The sequence below is a fragment of the Xyrauchen texanus genome, chromosome 45 (genome assembly GCF_025860055.1).
Source record: "Xyrauchen texanus isolate HMW12.3.18 chromosome 45, RBS_HiC_50CHRs, whole genome shotgun sequence".
Classification (NCBI taxonomy): domain Eukaryota; kingdom Metazoa; phylum Chordata; class Actinopteri; order Cypriniformes; family Catostomidae; genus Xyrauchen; species Xyrauchen texanus.
The window spans coordinates 1,581,363-1,607,655 of NC_068320.1; the positions used below are offsets into that span (position 1 = coordinate 1,581,363).

Below are 26,293 nucleotides of genomic sequence, written 5' to 3' on the forward strand. Positions count from 1 at the left end.
ATGAAGGATTGTATGAGCCATCAAGCGCAGTGTGAAAATTCACTTTAAACTGCCAAAAGTGTGAGAAATTATTACATATAAATAATGCAACATTAAATTCTGTTATAGTTCTGCAAAATAGCGCCAACAAAAACAAACAAAACTCTTTCTGAGTAGAGCCCTCTTGTATTGCAAATAGAAATGTTACTTTTTGACATAATTCCTACATATTTTTCATTTGCTATTGCCTCTAAATTTATAGGGATAAAGGACACACAACACATTAAGGGTTTAATGATGTATTTTGTTTGTATCACCAGTAATTCAATGTGATGTTGTTTCCCTGTGGCTTACTGAAGTACCACATACATCAGATCTGGAAGTATTATGTCATGAAGTAAATTTTACTTCATTTCATACCATTAAAATGTACTTTCACAGTTTAAGTAAATCTGACATGTCATTTTTTTCTTGTCTATGTTATCATTTTGCAATAACTACTGAAATGTATTTTTAAAATAATACAAGTTTAGTTGCTTAACAAGTCTGTTCTTTATTGAGTTAAACAAGTAAATAAACCAGCCACCAACTGAAGTTCATAAATGAAGAAAAACAAGGGGCCATAAATGACAATGCTTCTGCAGAAGTGTTGTATTTACTGCTAGATCCTTCATGTTTACAGTAAGTACAAAAGTGTTTTATCTTATGATATTTGTGTAGGCAATAAGCTGTAGCTGAAATAGTGCACTTTGAAAAACAGCAAACATTTGACTTCAAATAAAGACATTTTTGGCATTTTTAAGTGATGTAAGAGCAAAACTAATGACATTGATCCATTCTAGTCCATCTTTAATAATTACCACCAAAATTCAAACAACCACACAGAAGTAATAAATGCAGCAGAAAATAAAGTGACCTCAACGGCCAACTAACCAAAAGTGCCCCACATGCCAAAGCAATTAATTCATAAGCAATAAACGAATCAATAAATCAATCGAACACAGCAGAGTTCATATGTAAACCAGCCGTGGCAGTAAATGCTTCATAAAGCTGCATATGTGCATTCAATGATTATAATGCAATTCTAACTACATTCATCACTTCTTCAGCTGTAGTGTCTGTGAATCCTTCAACAGCTCACGTACTGTAATGATCCTGCAGTGATATAAACAAACAATGATTAATGTTCATATGTTAAACATGCGTGAAATCATTGATCAGAACACAAAGACACTGAGGTTTCAGATCTGGAAGAATTTATCTGTGGTTTAGGGATGAGCCACAAGAAATGAAAGAAAGCATACTGGTCAATGTCTTCACACAGAGTGAAATCTTATCATTTAAAATCCTCCCACACACAACTTCTCATTAAACATCAGATATGCTCTGAATGTCACGTTCAGTGTGTACAGACACAGGCCAAAAACTACAATGAACTAAAACAACAGAAAAAATACATACGAAATGAAGCATATATATATATATATATATATATATATATATATATATATATATATATATATATATATATATATACACAAGTATGAATAAGCTCAAGGGTGTGTGAATGAGATGAACACACCTGTATCGACGTCACGACTCCACTGGCCATGACCGACAGTTTTCCCGCCACAGATCTCACGCCGCTCTTAAACTGCATCATGTCTGGTACATTGGGCAACACGTTACTCAAACTGTACGAGCCGCCGGACGCTGACATAAAAGACAAAATCAACACCAGACATGAATATCCAGTAAAGTCTGTTCATTATTCAGCTGTAAAGGGTCTGATCGTCTTTGAGGTGGATGGACTTCTGGTTGTGAGTTACCAGTGTTATGGATTACATGTATTCTATATTATGTAATTAGATTACAAAATCAAGTACTTGTAATTAGATTACCTCACATTTTAAATGGATTACACTTTTTGATAAAAAATATTCCTATTCCTAATTTCATAAAATGTACAATAGTGTGTTCATGAGCCTTTGGTTTCACACAGCGACTGACAAATAGTGATATTTAATAAATGAATTCAATTCATATTTATATTTTCATCTAATATGCAGGGAGTAATCCAGACGTAATCAGATTTAATGACCCAAAACAATATGTAATTAGTACCAGATTATATTTCAGAAGTTTAATCACTCTACGTAACATCCCATGTGCGTATCGTACAAATGTTACAAGGTTGAGTCATCTTGACCAGATGGCCACTTCATCTCCCTTTATAGACAGTTTGTCTAACTGCGGACAGATGAATATCTAACGGCCACTTCTAGTGAGAGTACCTATAGTACTAAATCATCTCCATTTATAGACAGTTTGTCTAACTGTGGACAGATGAATATCTAACGGCCACTTCTAGAGAGAGTACCTATAGTATTAAATCATCTCCATTTATAGACAGTTTGTCTAACTGTGAACAGATGAATATCTAACGGACACTTCTAGAGAGAGTACCTGTAGTACTAAATCATCTCCATTTATAGACAGTTTGTCTAACTGTGAACAGATGAATATCTAACGGTCACTTCTAGAGAGAGTACCTGTAGTACTAAATCATCTCCATTTATAGACAGTTTGTCTAACTGTGAACAGATGAATATCTAACGGTCACTTCTAGAGAGAGTACCTGTAGTACTAAATCATCTCCATTTATAGACAGTTTGTCTAACTGTGAACAGATGAATATCTAACGGTCACTTCTAGAGAGAGTACCTATAGTACTAAATCACCTCCATTTATAGACAGTTTGTCTAACTGTGAACAGATGAATATCTAACGGTCACTTCTAGAGAGAGTACCTGTAGTACTAAATCATCTCCATTTATAGACAGTTTGTCTAACTGTGAACAGATGAATATCTAACGGCCACTTCTTGTGAGAGTACCTATAGTACTAAATCATCTCCATTTATAGACAGTTTGTCTAACTGTGGACAGATGAATATCTAATGGCCACTTCTAGTGAGAGTATCTATAGTACTAAATCATCTCCATTTATAGACAAGTTTGTCTAACTGTGAACAGATGAATATCTAACGGACACTTCTAGAGAGAGTACCTATAGTACTAAATCATCTCCATTTATAGACACAGTTTGTCTAACTGTGAACAGATGAATATCTAACGGACACTTCTAGAGAGAGTACCTGTAGTACTAAATCATCTCCATTTATAGACAGTTTGTCTAACTGTGGACAGATGAATATCTTACGGTCATTTCTAGAGAGTACCTGTAGTACTAAATCATCTCCATTTATAGACAGTTTGTCTAACTGTGGACAGATGAATATCTGACGGACACATCTAGAGAGAGTACCTGTAGTACTAAATCATCTCCATTTATAGACAGTTTGTCTAACTGTGAACAGATGAATATCTAACGGACACTTCTAGAGAGAGTACCTGTAGTACTAAATCATCTCCATTTATAGACAGTTTGTCTAACTGTGGACAGATGAATATCTAACGGACACTTCTAGAGAGAGTACCTGTAGTACTAAATCATCTCCATTTATAGACAGTTTGTCTAACTGTGGACAGATGAATATCTAACGGACACTTCTAGAGAGAGTACCTGTAGTACTAAATCATCTCCATTTATAGACAGTTTATCTAACTGTGGACAGATGAATATCTTACGGTCATTTCTAGAGAGAGTACCTGTAGTACTAAATCATCTCCATTTATAGACAGTTTGTCTAACTGTGAACAGATGAATATCTAACGGGCACTTCTAGAGAGAGTACCTATAGTACTAAATCATCTCCATTTATAGACAGTTTGTCTAACTGTGAACAGATGAATATCTAACGGACACTTCTAGAGAGAGTACCTATAGTACTAAATCATCTCCATTTATAGACAGTTTGTCTAACTGTGAACAGATGAATATCTAACGGACACTTCTAGAGAGAGTACCTGTAGTACCAAATCATCTCCATTTATAGACAGTTTGTCTAACTGTGGACAGATGAATATCTTACGGTCATTTCTAGAGAGTACCTGTAGTACTAAATCATCTCCATTTATAGACAGTTTGTCTAACTGTGGACAGATGAATATCTGACGGACACATCTAGAGAGAGTACCTATAGTACTAAATCATCTCCATTTATAGACAGTTTGTCTAACTGTGAACAGATGAATATCTAACGGACACTTCTAGAGAGAGTACCTATAGTACTAAATCATCTCCATTTATAGACACAGTTTGTCTAACTGTGAACAGATGAATATCTAACGGACACTTCTAGAGAGAGTACCTGTAGTACTAAATCATCTCCATTTATAGACAGTTTGTCTAACTGTGGACAGATGAATATCTTACGGTCATTTCTAGAGAGTACCTGTAGTACTAAATCATCTCCATTTATAGACAGTTTGTCTAACTGTGGACAGATGAATATCTGACGGACACATCTAGAGAGAGTACCTGTAGTACTAAATCATCTCCATTTATAGACAGTTTGTCTAACTGTGAACAGATGAATATCTAACGGACACTTCTAGAGAGAGTACCTGTAGTACTAAATCATCTCCATTTATAGACAGTTTGTCTAACTGTGGACAGATGAATATCTAACGGACACTTCTAGAGAGAGTACCTGTAGTACTAAATCATCTCCATTTATAGACAGTTTGTCTAACTGTGGACAGATGAATATCTAACGGACACTTCTAGAGAGAGTACCTGTAGTACTAAATCATCTCCATTTATAGACAGTTTATCTAACTGTGGACAGATGAATATCTTACGGTCATTTCTAGAGAGAGTACCTGTAGTACTAAATCATCTCCATTTATAGACAGTTTGTCTAACTGTGAACAGATGAATATCTAACGGGCACTTCTAGAGAGAGTACCTATAGTACTAAATCATCTCCATTTATAGACAGTTTGTCTAACTGTGAACAGATGAATATCTAACGGACACTTCTAGAGAGAGTACCTATAGTACTAAATCATCTCCATTTATAGACAGTTTGTCTAACTGTGAACAGATGAATATCTAACGGACACTTCTAGAGAGAGTACCTGTAGTACCAAATCATCTCCATTTATAGACAGTTTGTCTAACTGTGGACAGATGAATATCTTACGGTCATTTCTAGAGAGTACCTGTAGTACTAAATCATCTCCATTTATAGACAGTTTGTCTAACTGTGGACAGATGAATATCTGACGGACACATCTAGAGAGAGTACCTATAGTACTAAATCATCTCCATTTATAGACAGTTTGTCTAACTGTGAACAGATGAATATCTAACGGACACTTCTAGAGAGAGTACCTGTAGTACTAAATCATCTCCATTTATAGACAGTTTGTCTAACTGTGGACAGATGAATATCTAACGGACACTTCTAGAGAGAGTACCTGTAGTACTAAATCATCTCCATTTATAGACAGTTTGTCTAACTGTGGACAGATGAATATCTTACGGTCATTTCTAGAGAGAGTACCTGTAGTACTAAATCATCTCCATTTATAGACAGTTTGTCTAACTGTGGACAGATGAATATCTGACGGACACATCTAGAGAGAGTACCTATAGTACTAAATCATCTCCATTTATAGACAGTTTGTCTAACTGTGGACAGATGAATATCTAACGGCCACTTCTAGAGAAGAGTACCTATAGTACTAAATCATCTCCATTTATAGACAGTTTGTCTAACTGTGAACAGATGAATATCTAACGGCCACTTCTAGAGAGAGTACCTGTAGTACTAAATCATCTCCATTTATAGACAGTTTGTCTAACTGTGGACAGATGAATATCTAACGGCCACTTCTAGTGAGAGTACCTATAGTACTAAATCATCTCCATTTATAGACAGTTTGTCTAACTGTGGACAGATGAATATCTAACGGCCACTTCTAGTGAGAGTACCTATAGTACTAAATCATCTCCATTTATAGACAGTTTGTCTAACTGTGGACAGATGAATATCTGACGGCCACTTCTAGAGAGAGTACCTATAGTACTAAATCATCTCCATTTATAGACAGTTTGTATAACTGTGAACAGATGAATATCTAACGGCCACTTCTAGAGAGAGTACCTATAGTACTAAATCATCTCCATTTATAGACAGTTTGTCTAACTGTGAACAGATGAATATCTAACGGCCACTTCTAGAGAGAGTACCTATAGTACTAAATCATCTCCATTTATAGACAGTTTGTCTAACTGTGAACAGATGAATATCTAACAATCACTTCTAGAGAGAGTACCTATAGTACTAAATCATCTCCATTTATAGACAGTTTGTCTAACTGTGGACAGATGAATATCTAACGGACACTTCTAGAGAGAGTACCTGTAGTACTAAATCAGCTCCATTTATAGACAGTTTGTCTAACTGTGGACAGATGAATATCTTACGGTCATTTCTAGAGAGAGTACCTGTAGTACTAAATCATCTCCATTTATAGACAGTTTGTCTAACTGTGGACAGATGAATATCTGACGGACACATCTAGAGAGAGTACCTATAGTACTAAATCATCTCCATTTATAGACAGTTTGTCTAACTGCGGACAGATGAATATCTAACGGACACTTCTAGAGAAGAGTACCTATAGTACTAAATCATCTCCATTTATAGACAGTTTGTCTAACTGTGAACAGATGAATATCTAACGGCCACTTCTAGAGAGAGTACCTGTAGTAATAAATCATCTCCATTTATAGACAGTTTATCTAACTGTGGACAGATGAATATCTAACGGCCACTTCTAGTGAGAGTACCTATAGTACTAAATCATCTCCATTTATAGACAGTTTGTCTAACTGTGGACAGATGAATATCTAACGGCCACTTCTAGTGAGAGTACCTATAGTACTAAATCATCTCCATTTATAGACAGTTTGTCTAACTGTGGACAGATGAATATCTGACGGCCACTTCTAGAGAGAGTACCTATAGTACTAAATCATCTCCATTTATAGACAGTTTGTATAACTGTGAACAGATGAATATCTAACGGCCACTTCTAGAGAGAGTACCTATAGTACTAAATCATCTCCATTTATAGACAGTTTGTCTAACTGTGGACAGATGAATATCTAACGGCCACTTCTAGAGAGAGTACCTATAGTACTAAATCATCTCCATTTATAGACAGTTTGTCTAACTGTGAACAGATGAATATCTAACGGCCACTTCTAGAGAGAGTACCTATAGTACTAAATCATCTCCATTTATAGACAGTTTGTCTAACTGCGGACAGATGAATATCTAACGGCCACTTCTAGAGAGAGTACCTATAGTACTAAATCATCTCCATTTATAGACAGTTTGTCTAACTGTGAACAGATGAATATCTAACAATCACTTCTAGAGAGAGTACCTATAGTACTAAATCATCTCCATTTATAGACAGTTTGTCTAACTGCGGACAGATGAATATCTAAACTCTTCCAGATATGGAAAGCAACAATTCTTGAATGTAGTTCTTGTGAGACGTATTTTTTACAAGGCATGATCCACGTCAGCAGATGCTTCTTGTGAATAGCAAAATTGTTTTTGAGTGCTTTTTATAAGTCAAAGTAGCTCTAACTCACACCTACAATCTTGTTTCATTCATTTGATGCCAGGTTTGCCAACTCCTGACTATAAATAGCTTTTGTTGTCATCATTAGCCTAGGGGTTCACATACTTATTCCAACCTACACAGTGAAAGTTTGAATGATGTTTTCAATATGTAAAAGTACAGTACAATAATGTGTTCTTTGATAAAACTGATTGTGCTTTTGTCGAGTTAGATTTAGAAGGAAAGGGTGCACATACTTTTTCTTGCACTGTAAATTTACTCAAACATGGACAGTAAGTAATCATATGTAAATTATGCATAATGTTGAGCCTTGTGGCAATACTTTACCAACAGTTTGCATTTACACAGTTCAAGTTTAACATGTATTGATTTCATTGAACTAAACGGAAATCTAGAAAACCAATCCAGAGACTAGAAACATTTAATTTCTTCAAAATCCAACATCATCAATTAAGCCTGTGACAGTTTTCTGTATTTTTGGTATTTGATCTAGCGTTAAAATAAAACTCACGTGCTGATTTCTTCTGTTCTTCAAACAGATCAGCTGAACTGATTGCAGAACTTCCTGAAAAACTCTCTAGTCGATTCCAAACATCATACTGCAAATGAGAGCGACAATAATGCCCGAATGAACGTACAGACAGAAGACACAATAACGGCAACCCAGACTGCATGACAACGACAAACTCTTCACCCTTATGGTGACAATAAACACACTCTTAAAATAATCTAGTGCTTCTTATAGAAGATTTGTAAGATCTCAGTGATTGGACACACCTCAGAGCTTTCTTGTTTGTTGAAGTACATGTCTGAGGAGATGGCTTTAGCGTCACCAAACTTCCTGCGAGCGTCATCCGACACAGACTGCGGCCTGGGGTCAGCTTTCCTCCTCGCTGTTGTCCTGTCATCATAAGAGAATATTCTGATGGGTTCACATCATCACTTCTAACATGAAACTCGGCAATGTGTTTATGTTAGTCTTACCGCTCATCTGCTGAGGAGATCTTTGTGTCCATGTAGAAGTCTGACTCTGCTTTCATCGACTCTTGTTTTTTTGCTCTCGTCCACTGAGAGAAAAACTGATCTGATGAACTAGGTGCTTCATCCAGAAACCTACGAGAAGTTCAGAGTACAGAAAACTACTCAGAACTAAAGACACAGACCTCTTAAACAATACTGTGGCGGTACCATGGAACAGTGATGGGTTCACAATGCAAAACAACTATTTTCTTACGGAGTATTTTTGTCTTTTCATTTCCAAATATATACTACAAAAAATACTTCAGAAGAACAACATATTCAGTCTTGTTTTCTGAGGAATCGAACACAATTTATTGAGGTTTATGCTTAAACTAAGAAAAAACTATTTCCCCTTTACCCACAGACAAATATTTGTCATAAAACACACTACATTATATTAGAGTTCTCTGAAGGGACATATGATTGGACATCACCGATTATGATTATGATGAAATAGAATTGCTTTATTGCAATACAATTCAGTATTAATCAATAGGTGGCGCTGTCGCCAAATGGATATTATGAGGTCAGGGTGTGGTGCCAATTATAACACACACAAATGTCTTGTGAATCAGGCACATGGTCTAGAAGAAGTTTGACAAAGTCAGTTTTCAATTCAATTCAAAACGGTGGACAGAAAATATGGCTGACCGTGGCCAATTGGGTATAACATACTCGGCCTGACACAAGGAAGCAAACCACACAAATATCATGACAATAGACCCAATTAATCAAAAGATTAGCATTTTATTATAGAAAATAACCACTAGGTAGCTTGCCCCCGAACATTTTGAGTGCCTTGCTACAATGCCCAAAATGACCGACATAGGAAAATGGTAAATGGTCTGCAATTATATAGCGCCTTTATAACCTAAGCAGTGTTCAAAACACTTTACACTGTGTCTCATTCACCCATTCACACACACACACACACACACACACACACACACACACACACCAATTACTGCAGAGCTGCATGCAAGGTGCTAGCCTGCCATTGGGAGCAACTTGGGGTTCAGTGTCTTGCCCAAGGACACTTTGACATGTGGAGCCATGTGGCACTGTCAATGGCAGCCGACCCGCTCTACCACCTGAGCCACAGCTGCCCCTTTGGGTAACTTAACTGGGTAATATTTGTTTCTGTATGCCCCAGTGTATCTAAAGAGATCAGTCTCAAGGTTTTAGGGCAAAAGCTTTCTGAAGTTATAAGCAAAACAAACCCTTTTTCATATTTCTTGACCACTTGGAGGTGCTGTGCTGAAACACAGGTACCCTCAAGTCATGCTTGTGATGACATGCACCAAAGTTTTGTGTCAATACGCTAAAGCATTGCAGAGATACAGCCTCGCTGTTAAATTAGTAAAAAAAACAGTTTGTTCAGTCATCATGAACTCCATAACTTGAGTCATGAGTGTCTCTAGATAAGTGCAAAATTTCAGGCGAATCCAACAAACAGTCTAGGACAGTGTTTCCCAACCTTTTTTCTGCCGCGGCACACTTTATAGGACTAAAAAATTATACGGCACACCACTATCCCACATCGGTTAACCATCAATATTTTTCCTTTTCAATAACTTGTCCATGTTTTCTGTCCATCTTAGTAGTGTGTTTACTTGTAATGTTTGAAATTCGGCTATGCAAATATTTCTCAAAAATTAGACTCTCTCATCGCCATATTGACCGACAGGGTCGTAAACATTCCATCTAATCTATTATTACCATCATTTTAATTTTCATATTGTAATGATAATAAGATATTTAATAGCTTTTATTTTCGTTCACATTTTCATTTTTAATCATGAACTTACAGGACGAGCAGAGAGCAGATTATATATGTATTTATATATGAAGAGAACAGATGAACAACAGAGAAAGGAAGCAGATGAATGTTTAAGCGGAGGCCACTAAAACACAACATATGAACAACGCAATATTACAAAAAACAAATACGATTAAAATATTAACCAAACAGAACTCAATCGACAACTCAAACCTTCCTCCTTGTCTGCATTGACTGTGTGTAATCAAACACATAAATGGAGACTGATGCTGAGGTGATTGTCATTCAATTTTGCATCTTTGTCTCGGACAGACGACTTCTCGTGGCAGTTTTAATTTGGTTCTGAGGCTGAACCCAGTGTCAAGCGCCACATCCTCCTCCACATGACAAGAGCTACAGAAGGCGTCACAGAGGGTCAATTTTATGAGTTTGCCCCGTAAAAAGGTGGGAGATGTGCACAATAAACATTGTAAACATGTATTTGAAAGAGAGAACAAAAGCTTGCAGTTGCTTTGATAGCAAAAATAAATAAAAGGCCTCATTTTTTAATAGAAGCGTTTTCTTGAATTTAAATGAGTTCAATAACTGGAGTCTCTGATATTCATAAACGATAAGGTAATATTTAATTAAGAAATTATGAGACATTCAACGCCTCTTCACAAATTTGGACAGTTTTTAAATATTTCTTGTTGCTTAGTACTCTCAAAGACATTATTGTTGAAGCAAAAACATGTGTGTGAAAAACACTTTGGTGTGACGCCACTTCATGGATATTCACTTCAATGTGTTCTGCAGCGCTGATGCGAGTCATGTGATGACCCTTTACACGTATAAATATCACTCGCTTCACAGACTTCAATGTATTCTGCAGCACTGACACGAGTCATGTGATGACCCTTTACGCGTATAAATATCACTCACTTCATAGACTTCAATGTATTCTGCAGCACTGACGCGAGTCATGTGATGACCATTTACACGTATAAATATCACTCGCTTCATAGACTTCAATGTATTCTGCAGCACTGACACGAGTCATGTGATGACTCTACTCGTATAAATATCACTCACTTCATAGACTTCAATGTATTCTGCAGCGCTGACACGAGTCATGTGATGACCATTTACACGTATAAATATCACTCACTTCATAGACTTCAATGTATTCTGCAGCACTGACGCGAGTCATGTGATGACCATTTACACGTATAAATATCACTCACTTCATAGACTTCAATGTATTCTGCAGCACTGACGCGAGTCATGTGATGACCATTTACACGTATAAATATCACTCACTTCATAGACTTCAATGTATTCTGCAGCACTGACACGAGTCATGTGATGACCATTTACATGTATAAATATCACTCACTTCATAGACTTCAATGTATTCTGCAGCACTGACACGAGTCATGTGATGACTCTACTCGTATAAATATCACTCACTTCATAGACTTCAATGTATTCTGCAGCGCTGACACGAGTCATGTGATGACCATTTACACGTATAAATATCACTCACTTCATAGACTTCAATGTATTCTGCAGCACTGACACGAGTCATGTGATGACCATTTACATGTATAAATATCACTCGCTTCATAGACTTCAATGTATTCTGCAGCACTGACGCGAGTCATGTGATGACCCTTTACACGTATAAATATCACTCACTTCATAGACTTCAATGTATTCTGCAGCACTGACACGAGTCATGTGATGACCCTTTACACGTATAAATATCACTCACTTCATAGACTTCAATGTATTCTGCAGCACTGACACGAGTCATGTGATGACCCTTTACCAGTATAAATATCACTCACTTCACAGACTTCAATGTATTCTGCAGCACTGACACGAGTCATGTGATGACCGTTTACACATATAAATATCACTCGCTTCATAGACTTCAACGTATTCTGCAGCTCTGACGCGAGTCATGTGATGACCCTTTACTCGTATAAATATCACTCACTTCATAGACTTCAATGTATTCTGCAGCACTGACACGAGTCATGTGATGACCATTTACATGTATAAATATCACTCACTTCATAGACTTCAATGTATTCTGCAGCACTGACACGAGTCATGTGATGACCCTTTACACGTATAATTATAAGTTATATCTGAATATAAGTACCTTGGTATTCTGATTGATTCCAAACTTTCATTTAAGGCACAGGTTAAAAAGGTCTGTAACCGGGTCAGATTTAGTTTATCAAATTTTAGATTTATTCGTGATTATATGTCGTCTGAAGCCGCTTTGATGTATATGCATTCCATGATCATTTCTCATATTACCTACTGTTTAACTACTTGGTCGCAAGCTAGTATTACTACTCTGAAACCACTAGAGTCTTTGTATAAACAATCACTAAAAACACTTGATAAGAAATCAGTTCGGTTTCATCACTGCTCAATATGAAAAAAATACAACTTGCTAAGCTGGGATAACTTGATCAAATATGTACATATCTGTTTGCTGTTTAAGACTATACATAGCCTGTCTTCACCACTAAAACAGTTTGTGAAGATTAAAACAACTGCTCACTGATTTACAAGGGGTGGGGAAAGAGGGGACTGTATTATCCCTCTCAAAAGAAGTAACTTTAGCCAGTCTGTATTTTCGGACAAAGCTGCAAGGGAATGGAACTCCGTCCCATCAACAATTAGGCGATTACTTGCTTTTGGTTCTTTTCAGTCTCATCTTAAAAAATGGTTACTGACAATTCAGCACTGTCAACATTAGTATTGTATTCTTGACAATAGACTTCTTTGTACTAATTGTTCTTGGCTATGTTGCTCTCTTCTGTTACCATCTTTATCTCTCTCTTTCCTTTCTCTCATGTTTACTTTGTTTTAGATAATTCACATTTATTTTGTATTTATTTTTATTTTTTTCATATGATGTGTACATGTGTGATGCTCTGTCTCTGTTTTAAGGGTGACCGTTTAACATTCTGTCAAGGGTCTACAGATGAAAAATAGCCTTTTGGGCTAATTCTGGCACGTTTACATTTACGTTTATTAATGTGCATTGCCCCTGTAAATAAATAAATAAATAAATAGACTTCAGTGTATTCTGCACCGCTGACACGAGTCATGTGATGACCCTTTACACGTATAAATATCACTCGCTTCATAGACTTCAATGTATTCTGCAGCACTGACACGAGTCATGTGATGACCCTTTACACGTATAAATATCACTCGCTTCATAGACTTCAATGTATTCTGCAGCACTGACACGAGTCATGTGATGACCCTTTACACGTATAAATATCACTCACTTCATAGACTTCAATGTTTTCTGCAGCACTGACACGAGTCATGTGATGACCCTTTACACGTATAAATATCGCTCACTTCATAGACTTCAATGTATTCTGTAGCACTGACACGAGTCATGTGATGACCATTTACACGTATAAATATCACTCGCTTCATAGACTTCAATGTGTTCTGCAGCACTGACACGAGTCATGTGATGACCGTTTACTCGTATAAACATCACTCGCTTCATAGACTTCAATGTATTCTGCAGCGCTGACACGAGTCATGCGATGACCCTTTACATGTATAAATATCACTCACTTCATAGACTTCAATGTATTCTGCAGCACTGACACGAGTCATGCGATGACCCTTTACATGTATAAATATCACTCACTTCATAGACTTCAATGTATTCTGCAGCACTGACACGAGTCATGCGATGACCCTTTACATGTATAAATATCACTCGCTTCATAGACTTCAATGTATTCTGCAGCACTGACACGAGTCATGTGATGACCCTTTACATGTATAAATATCACTCGCTTCATAGACTTCAATGTGTTCTGCAGCACTGACACGAGTCATGCGATGACCCTTTACATGTATAAATATCACTCACTTCATAGACTTCAATGTATTCTGCAGCACTGACACGAGTCATGTGATGACCCTTTACATGTATAAATATCACTCGCTTCATAGACTTCAATGTGTTCTGCAGCACTGACACGAGTCATGTGATGACCATTTACACGTATAAATATCACTCGCTTCATAGACTTCAATGTGTTCTGCAGCACTGACACGAGTCATGTGATGACCCTTTACTCGTATAAATATCACTCACTTCATAGACTTCAATGTATTCTGCAGCGCTGACACGAGTCATGTGATGACCCTTTACATGTATAAATATCACTCACTTCATAGACTTCAATGTGTTCTGCAGCACTGACACGAGTCATGTGAAGACCCTTTACATGTATAAATATCACTCACTTCATAGACTTCAATGTATTCTGCAGCACTGACGCGAGTCATGTGATGACCCTTTACTCGTATAAATATCACTCACTTCATAGACTTCAATGTATTCTGCAGCACTGACGCGAGTCATGTGATGACCCTTTACTCGTATAAATATCACTCACTTCATAGACTTCAATGTATTCTGCAGCACTGACACGAGTCATGTGATGACCCTTTACTCGTATAAATATCACTCACTTCATAGACTTCAATGTGTTCTGCAGCACTGACACGAGTCATGCGATGACCCTTTACTCGTATAAATATCACTCACTTCATAGACTTCAATGTGTTCTGCAGCACTGACACGAGTCATGCGATGACCCTTTACGCGTATAAATATCACTCACTTCATAGACTTCAATGTGTTCTGCAGCACTGACACGAGTCATGCGATGACCCTTTACCCGTATAAATATCACTCACTTCATAGACTTCAATGTGTTCTGCAGCACTGACACGAGTCATGCGATGACCGTTTACATGTATAAATATCACTCACTTCATAGACTTCAATGTATTCTGCAGCACTGACACGAGTCATGTGATGACCCTTTACATGTATAAATATCACTCACTTCATAGACTTCAATGTATTCTGCAGCACTGACACGAGTCATGTGATGACCCTTTACGCGTATAAATATCACTCACTTCATAGACTTCAATGTATTCTGCAGCACTGACACGAGTCATGTGATGACCCTTTACATGTATAAATATCACTCACTTCATAGACTTCAATGTATTCTGCAGCTCTGACACGAGTCATGTGATGACCGTTTACACGTATAAATATCACTCACTTCATAGACTTCAATGTATTCTGTTGCACTGACGCGAGTCATGTGATGACCCTTTACACGTATAAATATCACTCACTTCATAGACTTCAATGTGTTCTGCAGCGCTGACACGAGTCATGTGATGACCATTTACACGTATAAATATCACTCACTTCATAGACTTCAATGTGTTCTGCAGCGCTGACACGAGTCATGTGATGACCATTTACATGTATAAATATCACTCACTTCATAGACTTCAATGTATTCTGCAGCACTGACACGAGTCATGTGATGACCCTTTACATGTATAAATATCACTCACTTCATAGACTTCAATGTATTCTGCAGCTCTGACACGAGTCATGTGATGACCCTTTACACGTATAAATATCACTCGCTTCATAGACTGCAGAAAAAAATTATTTGTTTTAACTGTTTAAATACTCAATTAGAAAATGATTGTTTTGCAGTTGCAGATGGAATATTAATGACACAGACTGTTACCATATTCATTAAGTGATAATATCATGGTACTTTTTTGGAAAAGGAAGTAATCATGCTTTTGCAAATTACATTTTTAAAAGAGAAACAAAATATTCAATAGTTTACATTTCAACAGCAATAAAAGTTCCTTGAACCCAAAGGGAATCTCATAATTTACTCATGGTCATGTTTCTTCAAACTAGGGTTGCAATGGTATGAGATTTTCACAGTATGTTAACAGTCTCAGAAAATATCACGGTATCACGGTATACAGTATTATACAATTACTATTATCAGTGAAAACAGAAGGGTTATTTTATTTATTTATTTATTTTTGAGCAAACACTTTATTATAATTGAAACTTGAAACCATTTATTTTATTGAAGTATGTGTAAAAAAAAAAAAAGTCTCCCTTTTGAAAATGAATAAATAGAATAAATAAGAAAGCAGAATTATAATAATAAACATGTAACTATAACATGTTATATACTAAAGCATGTTAGTTTACATGTTAAATGAACTACTAAATGAAAAATAACATCAGCTGTGTGAGCTTCTGAAGTAATGTCCTATGATTATTAATAATGAATATATACTGTAGGTGCGTGACTGTGAGGCCAGACTGCTCCTGTCTGTACCTTTACCTCAGTGTTCTCAACTGGTTTTGCTTCAGGACAGATTTTACATTCTAAATCAAGTGTCGACCTGTCATAGATTAAACATAACCTGTATTTAATGTATCCTGGGTCACATTTCCTTTTATGTTGTATAGTTTTGTTCATGGTTTTCCAGTACAAGGACATGCATCAAGTGACATTATTTTTGTTGTCAATTACATCATCTACAGGAAGTTTCTCTCCCCTTTTAAAAATTGAAGAGCATATTTACTTACATGAGACCATTATTATCCCGTTTGTTACCTAATATTAAATATTTATACACATATTACACAGAAGAAAAGGCTCCTCATTACCATGGTCAGTGTGCTAGTCTTAAATATTATTAATAATAAATGAAATGTATTTATGAAAAATAAATACTAGCTGAAACACATCTTGAAACTTGAAATACAACTGCCACTGTTCTAATACATTCTACCGTTAGATTATTTCAAAATATAACAGTTACTTTTACTCATGTAAAATCATGAAACAAATTTGTAAAGGTGATGGTGTGTAATTTTTTGGTACATAGTGTTGCAAGAGCAGTGTTGCTCTTTTCCTCGTCAGTGCTGTTTGGCATGTCAGGGCTGCTACTGTTGAGAGGTTCGAATTGACAATCGACGTAACACTTTAAACTAGAAAAGTCTCGCTAGAATTGAAATTGGTCACATCAGTTTTAAGATCTGTGCTCCGCAATATCGAGGGAAGCCCAGTTGTTGAACGCGCGCGCCAGTGAGAAGAGCAGATCATTAGCACGAGCTCGTTACACTCGTGAAATTGCAGATGAGAAGCCTTTAGCTGTTTGCCAGATTATCATTAAATCTGCCTCGGCCGCCGAAATATCTTCAATGGGAGAACCATGGCATTGTTATTTCATTATTAACTCACACACACACACACTCGTGTCAGACCCCCTCACCTCGCTTCTCTCAGACATTTTCTCCGCTACGTGTGTGTGAGACGCAAGTTGACGAGTCTGACAGGCAGACAAGGAGGAAAGGAGATGCCCATGTGAGATTCTCCGTCCGGTTGCATTTTTTTCTCAATTCAGTAGATAAGCAAATGTACATGGTATGATAACCGTCAATTTTCAAACCGTGGTATACCGTGAAACCCTACTTCAAACCCATATGACTTACTTTCTTCCTTTTGGAGCTTGACAGACATGGCCACTACAAACATTGAACAGTCATACGGGTTCATAAGGAACCGATGACAGAACGAATGCTTAAAGTGAGGAAGAATGGAAATAGATGACGGCATGCTCATTTTCTACATGATGTGATGGGTGTATGATGTTTGACCTGGAGGAGAAGTGTGCATCTTCATCATCCTCATATGTTCTGCTGCTGGAGGAGGAAACAGCCACAGATGGACTTTCCTGTTTTATAATCTGCATGTCCTCCAGCACAGAGTGAGACAGTCCACTGAAACGACACACTGAAGGGTTAAGATATGATTTGCAGTGATTTTCCATTAGAGACAAAATGAGACGGCAGTGCGAGGCGAGTGTTTTATATGAGTGAGGAGAGAACACAAACCTCCGTCCGCCCATGCCCAGTCGCTCTGCCTGCTCCTTCTTGTTCCCCTGCAGACAGCTCAGTTTCTGCTCATCTCTCTTCCTCTGCAGCTCCAGACTCTCATATGCCACACTCAGAGAAGAGACTCTATGACAGAGAAAAGATAAAACATCACATCATGAGAGAGATGCGTCAGTGATGTCTCAGAGGCAACACAACTCACGTGAGGTCCTCATGCGGTGTGCTGTTCTCGTCAGCTTGAGCTCTCTTGTGCTGTGCGGAAAAACTTGCACTGCTCACCTTCTGAGCGCCCAGACCGGCTTTTCTGCTGCCCATCTGATTCACACACAAAAGAAACATTTTATAAACGCTGACCGAAGTGCAATAACTCGTTGAATGATCAACAGCACACTCACGCTTTTCTTGGCTGCGGTCGGTTTCTTCTTGAGAAGAGAGGACGGATCTGTAAGAGGTCAACAACTACACAAATCAACTACACAAACTCAAACGCTGTGCATAAGTGTGTGTAATACTGATTTAGCTAAACTGCCAGCCACCGTCCCGTCGACCTGTAAGACGTCTCGGAGGGGCATTTGACAAGGAATGCTGTAGATGACACTTCACTTTTCATAAAGAAGGACAGGAAACACAAGACTTTAGTGGCAGTGAATCTGTGTTGCAACACAGAACAGTGTGAATGGAGACTCAAACTAAAGTGGACTCATGAATGCAAAGAGAACATTTCTTCAGTCACATGTGTGGAGTGAGTGGTTTTATATCTTTAAGTTGGAAAAATGAATGTGGCTGGTAAAATTGGGCCGTGACCAGTGAATTTCCACCCTGTTCTGCACGTAATCCGGTCAATATTATGGTCATGGTGCATTGTGCATGTATCTTGTACAGGATGTATTGGCAAGAATGTTGAAGTGTGTGTTACCTGTGACAGTTTTAGGTGACACACTGAGCTGATCGACACTCGGACCCTCTTGACTGTCAGCTGCTGATGAAAACACACATTCACTGCACAAGTCAAGAAATAAATCATGCTTATGCTTGTATTATTCTCATTTAAGGCACTTTGGATTCAAGTGTCTGCTCAATGAATACACTCACCTAAAGGATTATTAGGAACACCATACTAATACTGTGTTTGACCCGCTTTCGCCTTCAGAACTGCCTTAATTCTACATGGCATTGATTCAACAAGGTGCTGAAAGCATTCTTTAGAAATGTTGGCCCATATTGATAGGATAGCATCTTGCAGTTGATGGAGATTTGTGGGATGCACATCCAGGGCACGAAGCTCCCGTTCCACCACATCCCAAAGATGCTCTATTGGGTTGAGATCTGGTGACTGTGGGGGCCATTTTAGTACAGTGAACTCATTGTCATGTTCAAGAAACCAATTTGAAATGATTCGAGCTTTGTGACATGGTGCATTATCCTGCTGGAAGTAGCCATCAGAGGATGGGTACATGGTGGCCATAAAGGGATGGACATGGTCAGAAACAATGCTCAGGTAGGCCGTGGCATTTAAACGATGCCCAATTGGCACTAAGAGGCCTAAAGTGTGCCAAGAATACATCCCCCACACCAGGATGGAGGCATGTTGGATCCACGTTCTCATTCTGTTTACGCCAAATTCTGACTCTACCATCTGAATGTCTCAACAGAAATCGAGACTCATCAGACCAGGCAACGTTTTTCCAGTCTTCAACTGTCCAATTTTGGTGAGCTCTTGCAAATTGTAGCCTCTTTTTCCTATTTGTAGTGGAGATGAGTGGTACCCGGTGGGGTCTTCTGCTGTTGTAGCCCATCCGCCTCAAGGTTGTGTGTGTTGTGGCTTCACAAATGCTTTGCTGCATACCTCGGTTGTAACGAGTGGTTATTTCAGGCAAAGTTGCTCTTCTATCAGCTTGAATCAGTCGGCCCATTCTCCTCTGACCTCTAGCATCAACAAGGCATTTTCAGCCCACAGGACTGCCGCATACTGGATGTTTTTCCCTTTTCACACCATTCTTTGTAAACCCTAGAAATGGTTGTGCGTGAAAATCCCAGTAACTGAGCAGATTGTGAAATACTCAGACCGGCCCGTCTGGCACCAACAACCATGCCACGCTCAAAATTGCTTAAATCACCTTTCTTTCCCATTCTGACATTCAGTTTGGAGTTCAGGAGATTGTCTTGACCAGGACCACACCCCTAAATGCATTGAAGCAACTGCCATGTGATTGGTTGATTAGATAATTGCATTAATGAGAAATTGAACAGGTGATCCTAATAATCCTTTAGGTGAGTGTGTATGTATTATGTGTAGAATTATCATACCATTATTATTTTTATCCTGAACTGATTCAAGTGATTGGTTAATGGTCAGCTGAAAAGCAAATTCTTCATTCTGGGCAGTCTGGTAAAAGAAGAAGAAAGTCAAAGACACAAAGTTTAAATAATACATGTTGTGAATATAGTCCGTCTGCTGTGTGTCCTGTCTAACAACCTCATAGCTTAAATATAAGATTACATGGCTCTCTGGAATACTGCATTCTGATTGGACATTGCAACATCTAGCAGGATAATGAAGTGCATTATGTTAAACATAACAAATGTTCATGTAATCATTTTCTTAAAACCGAATAAATCTGCGAGTCATACTGTAAAAACGTTTTTTACAGGTTATTAAAATATGACCTCACCAAAAACACATGATCATATTGAAATCATATCTAGCTGTACATTTAGTTTGAATCTAAATCTAGTCTTTCACTGCGTATGAAATACACCCATAGAAATATTCAGTTGACTGAAATGAGTTTTGTGGACATTGTGCCACCATATTCATTCATTTCATTTTAAAACTAAAACTGAATAATAAAGAAAAGCAGTCAATAAGTGCCCAACACAGGTGGGACTCCTTCAGCACTGTTTAAAAGCATCTCGGGGTGATTCCTCAAGAAGCTGCTGGAGACAACATCAAGAGTTCATGTCTGTAATTCTAGACAAAGACTGTGAAGATGATCAAATATCATTTATTTGGGATTTTGTTTAGTCACAACAGAATTCCCATAGTTCCTTTTATGTTATTTTATAGTTTTCATGACTTAACTATTATTATAAAATGTGAAGGTGGTTTGGGCATCTGGTAAGGATGCCCCCTGGCCGCCTCCCTAGGGAGGTGTTTCAGGCACGTCCAGCTGGGAGGAGGCCTCGGGGAAGACCCAGGATTAGGTGGAGAGATTACATCTCCACACTGGCCTGGGAACGCCTCGGGGTCCCCCAGTCAGAGCTGGTTAATATGGCTCGGGATAGGGAAGTTTGGGGCCCCCTGCTAGAGCGGCTGCCTCCGCGACCCGACTTCGGATAAGCGGTTGAAGATGGATGGATGGTGAAGAAATATGTATAATAAAGAATAAGGGTTTCAAAACCGGTGGTGTAAATAGATCCTAATAATCATAAATCTGATGAGCCAAGAGACGGGACCCGCAAACATACACGAGCACAAATCAGTATTGTCCATTATCTGTCCCTGTATCACTGAGCAGCACACATACGGTATCTACACACAACATGTTCATCGGCTACTGAACTGTCACCTGTGTGTGTTGAGTGAAGAAATCCAGCTGTTTCTCCAGGGGTGATGTGGGTGACAGCGGAGCCTGACTGTCCAACCATAACTGCACATACACACATATCAGCAAACATTATTCATGCATTCATCCGGATAAATAACACTGACAGACTGTGTACAGATCAAGTGATGTCAGAAGAACATTCATTTCCATGCGTAACAGACAAGATGACCGCAGGTGTATGAGTACAGCACGTCACCTCTCTGCCGTGCTGTCTGGTGGCTTGTGTCGCGAGGTTCTTGATCTTCTCTCTGTAGAGCACTGCCGCTCTGCTGTTGTATTTAGTGTTCGCTGCGTTGGAGATGCATCCATGCTGACTGAAAAACGCACTCTGTAGGGAGCACGTATGATAGATCAATGCAGTGCTTTAATACTGGTGTGGCTTCAGGACACAGATCTGACATTAGACATCAAGTGGCAACCACTGTTGGGTAGTAATGGATTACATGTAATCTGGACCATGCAATCAGATTACACAAATCAAATACTTGTAATGAGATTACATTAGATTTTTTGCATAATCAGATTCCAGTTATTTGTAAACACACTGGATTATATTTCAGAAGTTATCTAGCCAACACTTTGAGACGATGTGTACTGTATTGTGAAAATACAAATAAAAATGTGCATGATTTTGATGTTCATGGATACACTACAGTTAGTTCTTACACATTTATTGCACATCACCTTGGAAATGGCCTAAAAGAGGACACAAATCTGAAAAAAGATTCTGAAAGCTCCTCTAAACATGCAGTGAGTCAGTTAAGTATCTGATGATAAAAAAAACTCACCGCGTTCACGTTACCGCCAACCTGCATACAGCGCAACTGATACCATGACCAGTTTGAGTCCAGTTCAGTAGACCTGCAACAGCGACACGTCACAAAAGCTCTACGACTTTATGACATTAACAAGGATGTAACATTAAAAGGCAAATTAGTTTACTAAAACTCAAAATCCAATTGTTATGGTTGCCATTCTGTGTGAAGCTCCTAGTGTGTGTGTGTGTGTGTGTGTGTGTGTTTGTGAGACAGAATATGTCATTGTGGCATCAGTAACTGAAAACTACAGCATTTGAATGATGCTGGATCCATGCCACTAGGTGTCAGTGTAAGGCTAAGACAACTAAATTACCGAGCACACCTTCAAAGAACTCAAGCATGTCAAGTACTATTGTGGATCTGTCTGCAGTCAATGGATATTAAATCTTAAAGAACTATGACACTCCAACCTTATCTGACCCCTTTGACCTGATGACATCACCCCAGTTACAGTATGATAGTGTGTTTTACCTGATAAAGGACAGGTGAACTCCCAGCGATCTGTGTGTCCCTGAACAGTCAATACATAAAAAAACTCCATATGTGATGCTTGCCCAACTCGGGTTCTTCGCCGAACAGTCAAAACATATCTAAAAACACAATTACATTTTCAAATGTAATATACATTAAACAATAAATACATAATAAAATGTGCATGTACATACTGAACACCCTCAACAATACTCAATCCTTTCATTATGCACAAACATTAACACAATTTTTGACGCAACAATCAATGACACGTTCTTTCTGTGAACTATACGTACAGGTATCGACTGTAACCCTGGTTACCTGTTCGTCAAAGCAAAGGCAGGGAGGTAATAAATAATCCACTCGCAATAAGCTGTGTCATTTCAACTACGATGTGAAGATTCTGGCTTCTAGACCACGAAGAGAAAAATGATACTGAAATGGTGCTGTGCTCTGATTTATATACCAGTAATGACCTGCACATCAGGGGCGAGCATCAAGTGTCACCTGCCAATAGATTGTCGTGGTTCTAAAGGGTTCAGAGATCATCACTCCAGCGAGGAGTTTCCATAGACCTTATTCACAGTTGTGCCATCTTTGAAGTAGAAAGCACCTAGATAACATATTTCAGAACTCATGTTTGTTTTTCATGGGAAAAATATTTTTGATGTACTGAAATTTCTTGAAAAGATATTAGTTGAATATTTCATCCGTTGAACAACAGTAGAACCCACTGGAGAGACTGTAGGTGTTTTTCTCCAGCCTCGTGCTCATTCCAGGGTAAAATGAAAGATGGCGCTGCTGTGGATAGCATCAGCTACTGACGAAGCGTTCAAGTGACGACTTTAAAACAGGTGACATAAACAGTCTTTATGTGAACGCTTTCTAAAGATTTTCACAATGCACAAAACACACCTCATTTCGAAGAGAAAATGAAACTCGTCAGACGTGAAACACATCGATTTAAATGACCGAATCATCAGGCCAGATGTACAATCACAAACAAGCAAGCATTTTAAAAGGCATTTCTATAAGATTTAAGTGGTTTATGTTTCAATATCAATGTTATTCTGTTACTGTATATAATTTGAACCCATGTTACAGACCTTATATATGATAGAAGTTCAGAAATACAAAAAGCAAAGTTTGAATCAATGCGTTTTTTCGATGTATAAAGCTTGTTAGATGGTAAATATTATTTTAGGACATGTACGTTTGTCTGTAAAACAGCGAAGTCAGCTGCCATCTGTTGTATACACACATGCGACGTGTCAAAACTCTTCCTGCTTCATTCAAGTAAGAAGAGTCCCGAGGGTCGCGTCTTCTCCCTGATAAATCTTACCTTATTGGTCGGGATTGAGCGCAAACGCTTGAAGATGACTGAGATGTCGTGTTTGCTGGGTTCTGTCATGTTTACACCTGTTGAGAAGTCTCACAGAATGCTAAAAGTCTCAAACACAGATGGACGTGCGTACTTCCTGACAGTGTTGCGTCACAATCAGCTGATTGGCTGGAAACACTCGCATTGAAGGGTGAGCTCTGTTATTACTCATAGAGGTGTCGTTGTCTTTAGTTTGTAAGTGCTTTTATTTTGCATTAATTATTAATTAAATGGACAACATAATAATAATAATTACAAACGATATTGTTTTGTTCCAAAGAGCAGCTTGTGTTTTCAATGGAAGCAATGCAATCCGACTGTCTGTAAAAGAGTTATAGGAGTTTCTGCTTGGTTTAATTGTACATTTTTTATCCTCAATATGACAAATATTTGTATGCAAATAAATAGGCAATGCTTTCAAATATAGCTGCAAGCAGCAATTTAGTGCTCAAGTACATAATAGCAAACACTGGAGTGTTGAAAACGACATTAAAAAGTCATTACAGAAATTGTAATACAAGTGCTCATGAGTTTTGACCAATAGGTGGCGCTGTCACCATATCGATAGAGTCAGGGCTCGCTCACAATGCCACATATGACGTTTCATGTCAATACACAAAGCATTCACGAGATTCAGCTTCTGTTGATGACTTACATGAAAACATTTGGTCAAAGGAAAACCTCTCATAACTTTTGTCCCTAGATGATAAACACAGAATTGCATTCAAATGGGACATACGGCGTAGGAGTTCAGAAAAGTTGTTTTCCATTTCAATTCAAAATGGTGGACAGGAAGTATGGCCGACAGTGGCATATTTTGTATCATTGTATTCAGCATGAAACAAGTCTGGACAAAAGGTCATATTAATCCACAGTTATAAGCATTTTAATATAGGATGGCGCTGATGCACAATGACATGCTCTAGACACTTTTTTTTATTCAATTCTGATTTCCTACGAAAACAGATCTGTAATACCCCAACTACATGTTAATGAAGTTTAATGACATTTCAGAGTGAATGTGGAAGAATTAACTAGCTAATTAACAGTTTAAAATCTGTGAAGGGACATCAGCTGGCAAAACGTTGACTGACAATTTGATTGACACGCCTAAAGAAACCAAAATGGAGACTGATACAGATATTCGTCAAGCCATGCATAGTTATGCAAAAAGAATCTCTGGAAACCGAATCAGAATCTGTGGTGGACGTCCTGCCAAGACATATAGACCAAGTGATTGTTCGCAAGTATTAAATGTAGATCTTCTTGCTGCCATACAAAAGGTGAATAAGTTGGATGGATATGATGGAAAAGCTTCAGTTTGTTGAAAAAATTGTGCTGTTCTTGTTGTGCTCACACAGGGACAAGATATGGAAAAATGCCAAAAATTCCGAAGTGCTAAAACAGAGAAATGTATGAATATTTGAAGATCTCCCTTAAGATGCAAAAGATCCAAGGAAAAAGTTGTGGCCACTGGTAGAGAAGGCACGGAGCGAGAGCAAGAGGGCCAGCTTTCAGTGTCCATTCGCTATAATTGATGGTAAAAGACTTTCTGTAAATGACATAAATATTTAGGCCAGCAACAAGCTCATTATTTTGTCACATAATTTGGTAGGTTCACAGGTTTGCTTTCGTTGTGAATACGAAATAGCGATTATGAACCTGTAAGTCTGGCTATACATGCGTATATCTTTATCATTACCAGTTTTAAGTGATCCTTTTCAGTTATGTGCAGGGTATTCATAACTAAACATTGTTGGGTAGAAGATAATGCAATGCTACGTTATTAATATTAGAAGTCAGTGTTGAGTTTTGTTAAGTTACATCTGTTTCTTCTAATCCTGATATTGTGTGTTTACTTGTTAGGTTTACT

At 38.0% G+C, this 26,293-nt stretch overlaps 1 protein-coding gene across 2 annotated transcripts; it reads right to left on the reverse strand.

Moving 5' to 3' along the window:
- Positions 1 to 488: 488 nt before the first annotated feature.
- Positions 489 to 24,529, reverse strand: arfgap3 (ADP-ribosylation factor GTPase activating protein 3). Of its 2 annotated transcripts, none has more exons than XM_052118244.1 (16): positions 24,382 to 24,529; positions 23,040 to 23,158; positions 22,539 to 22,611; positions 21,947 to 22,078; positions 21,712 to 21,792; positions 20,450 to 20,528; positions 19,059 to 19,121; positions 18,538 to 18,584; positions 18,345 to 18,457; positions 18,143 to 18,268; positions 17,906 to 18,028; positions 8,535 to 8,663; positions 8,328 to 8,451; positions 8,062 to 8,149; positions 1,562 to 1,692; positions 489 to 1,134 (listed from the first exon to the last, which is right to left on the reverse strand). In XM_052118244.1, exons 1-16 carry the CDS (start codon positions 24,448 to 24,450, stop codon positions 1,117 to 1,119), a joined length of 1,515 nt encoding a protein of 504 aa, XP_051974204.1. In that variant the 5' UTR covers positions 24,451 to 24,529; the 3' UTR covers positions 489 to 1,116. The 2 variants fall into 2 exon arrangements, with proteins under 2 accessions (XP_051974204.1, XP_051974205.1); XM_052118245.1 differs by having other exon boundaries at positions 493 to 1,134; positions 19,059 to 19,118.
- Between the last annotated feature and the right edge of the window lie 1,764 nt (positions 24,530 to 26,293).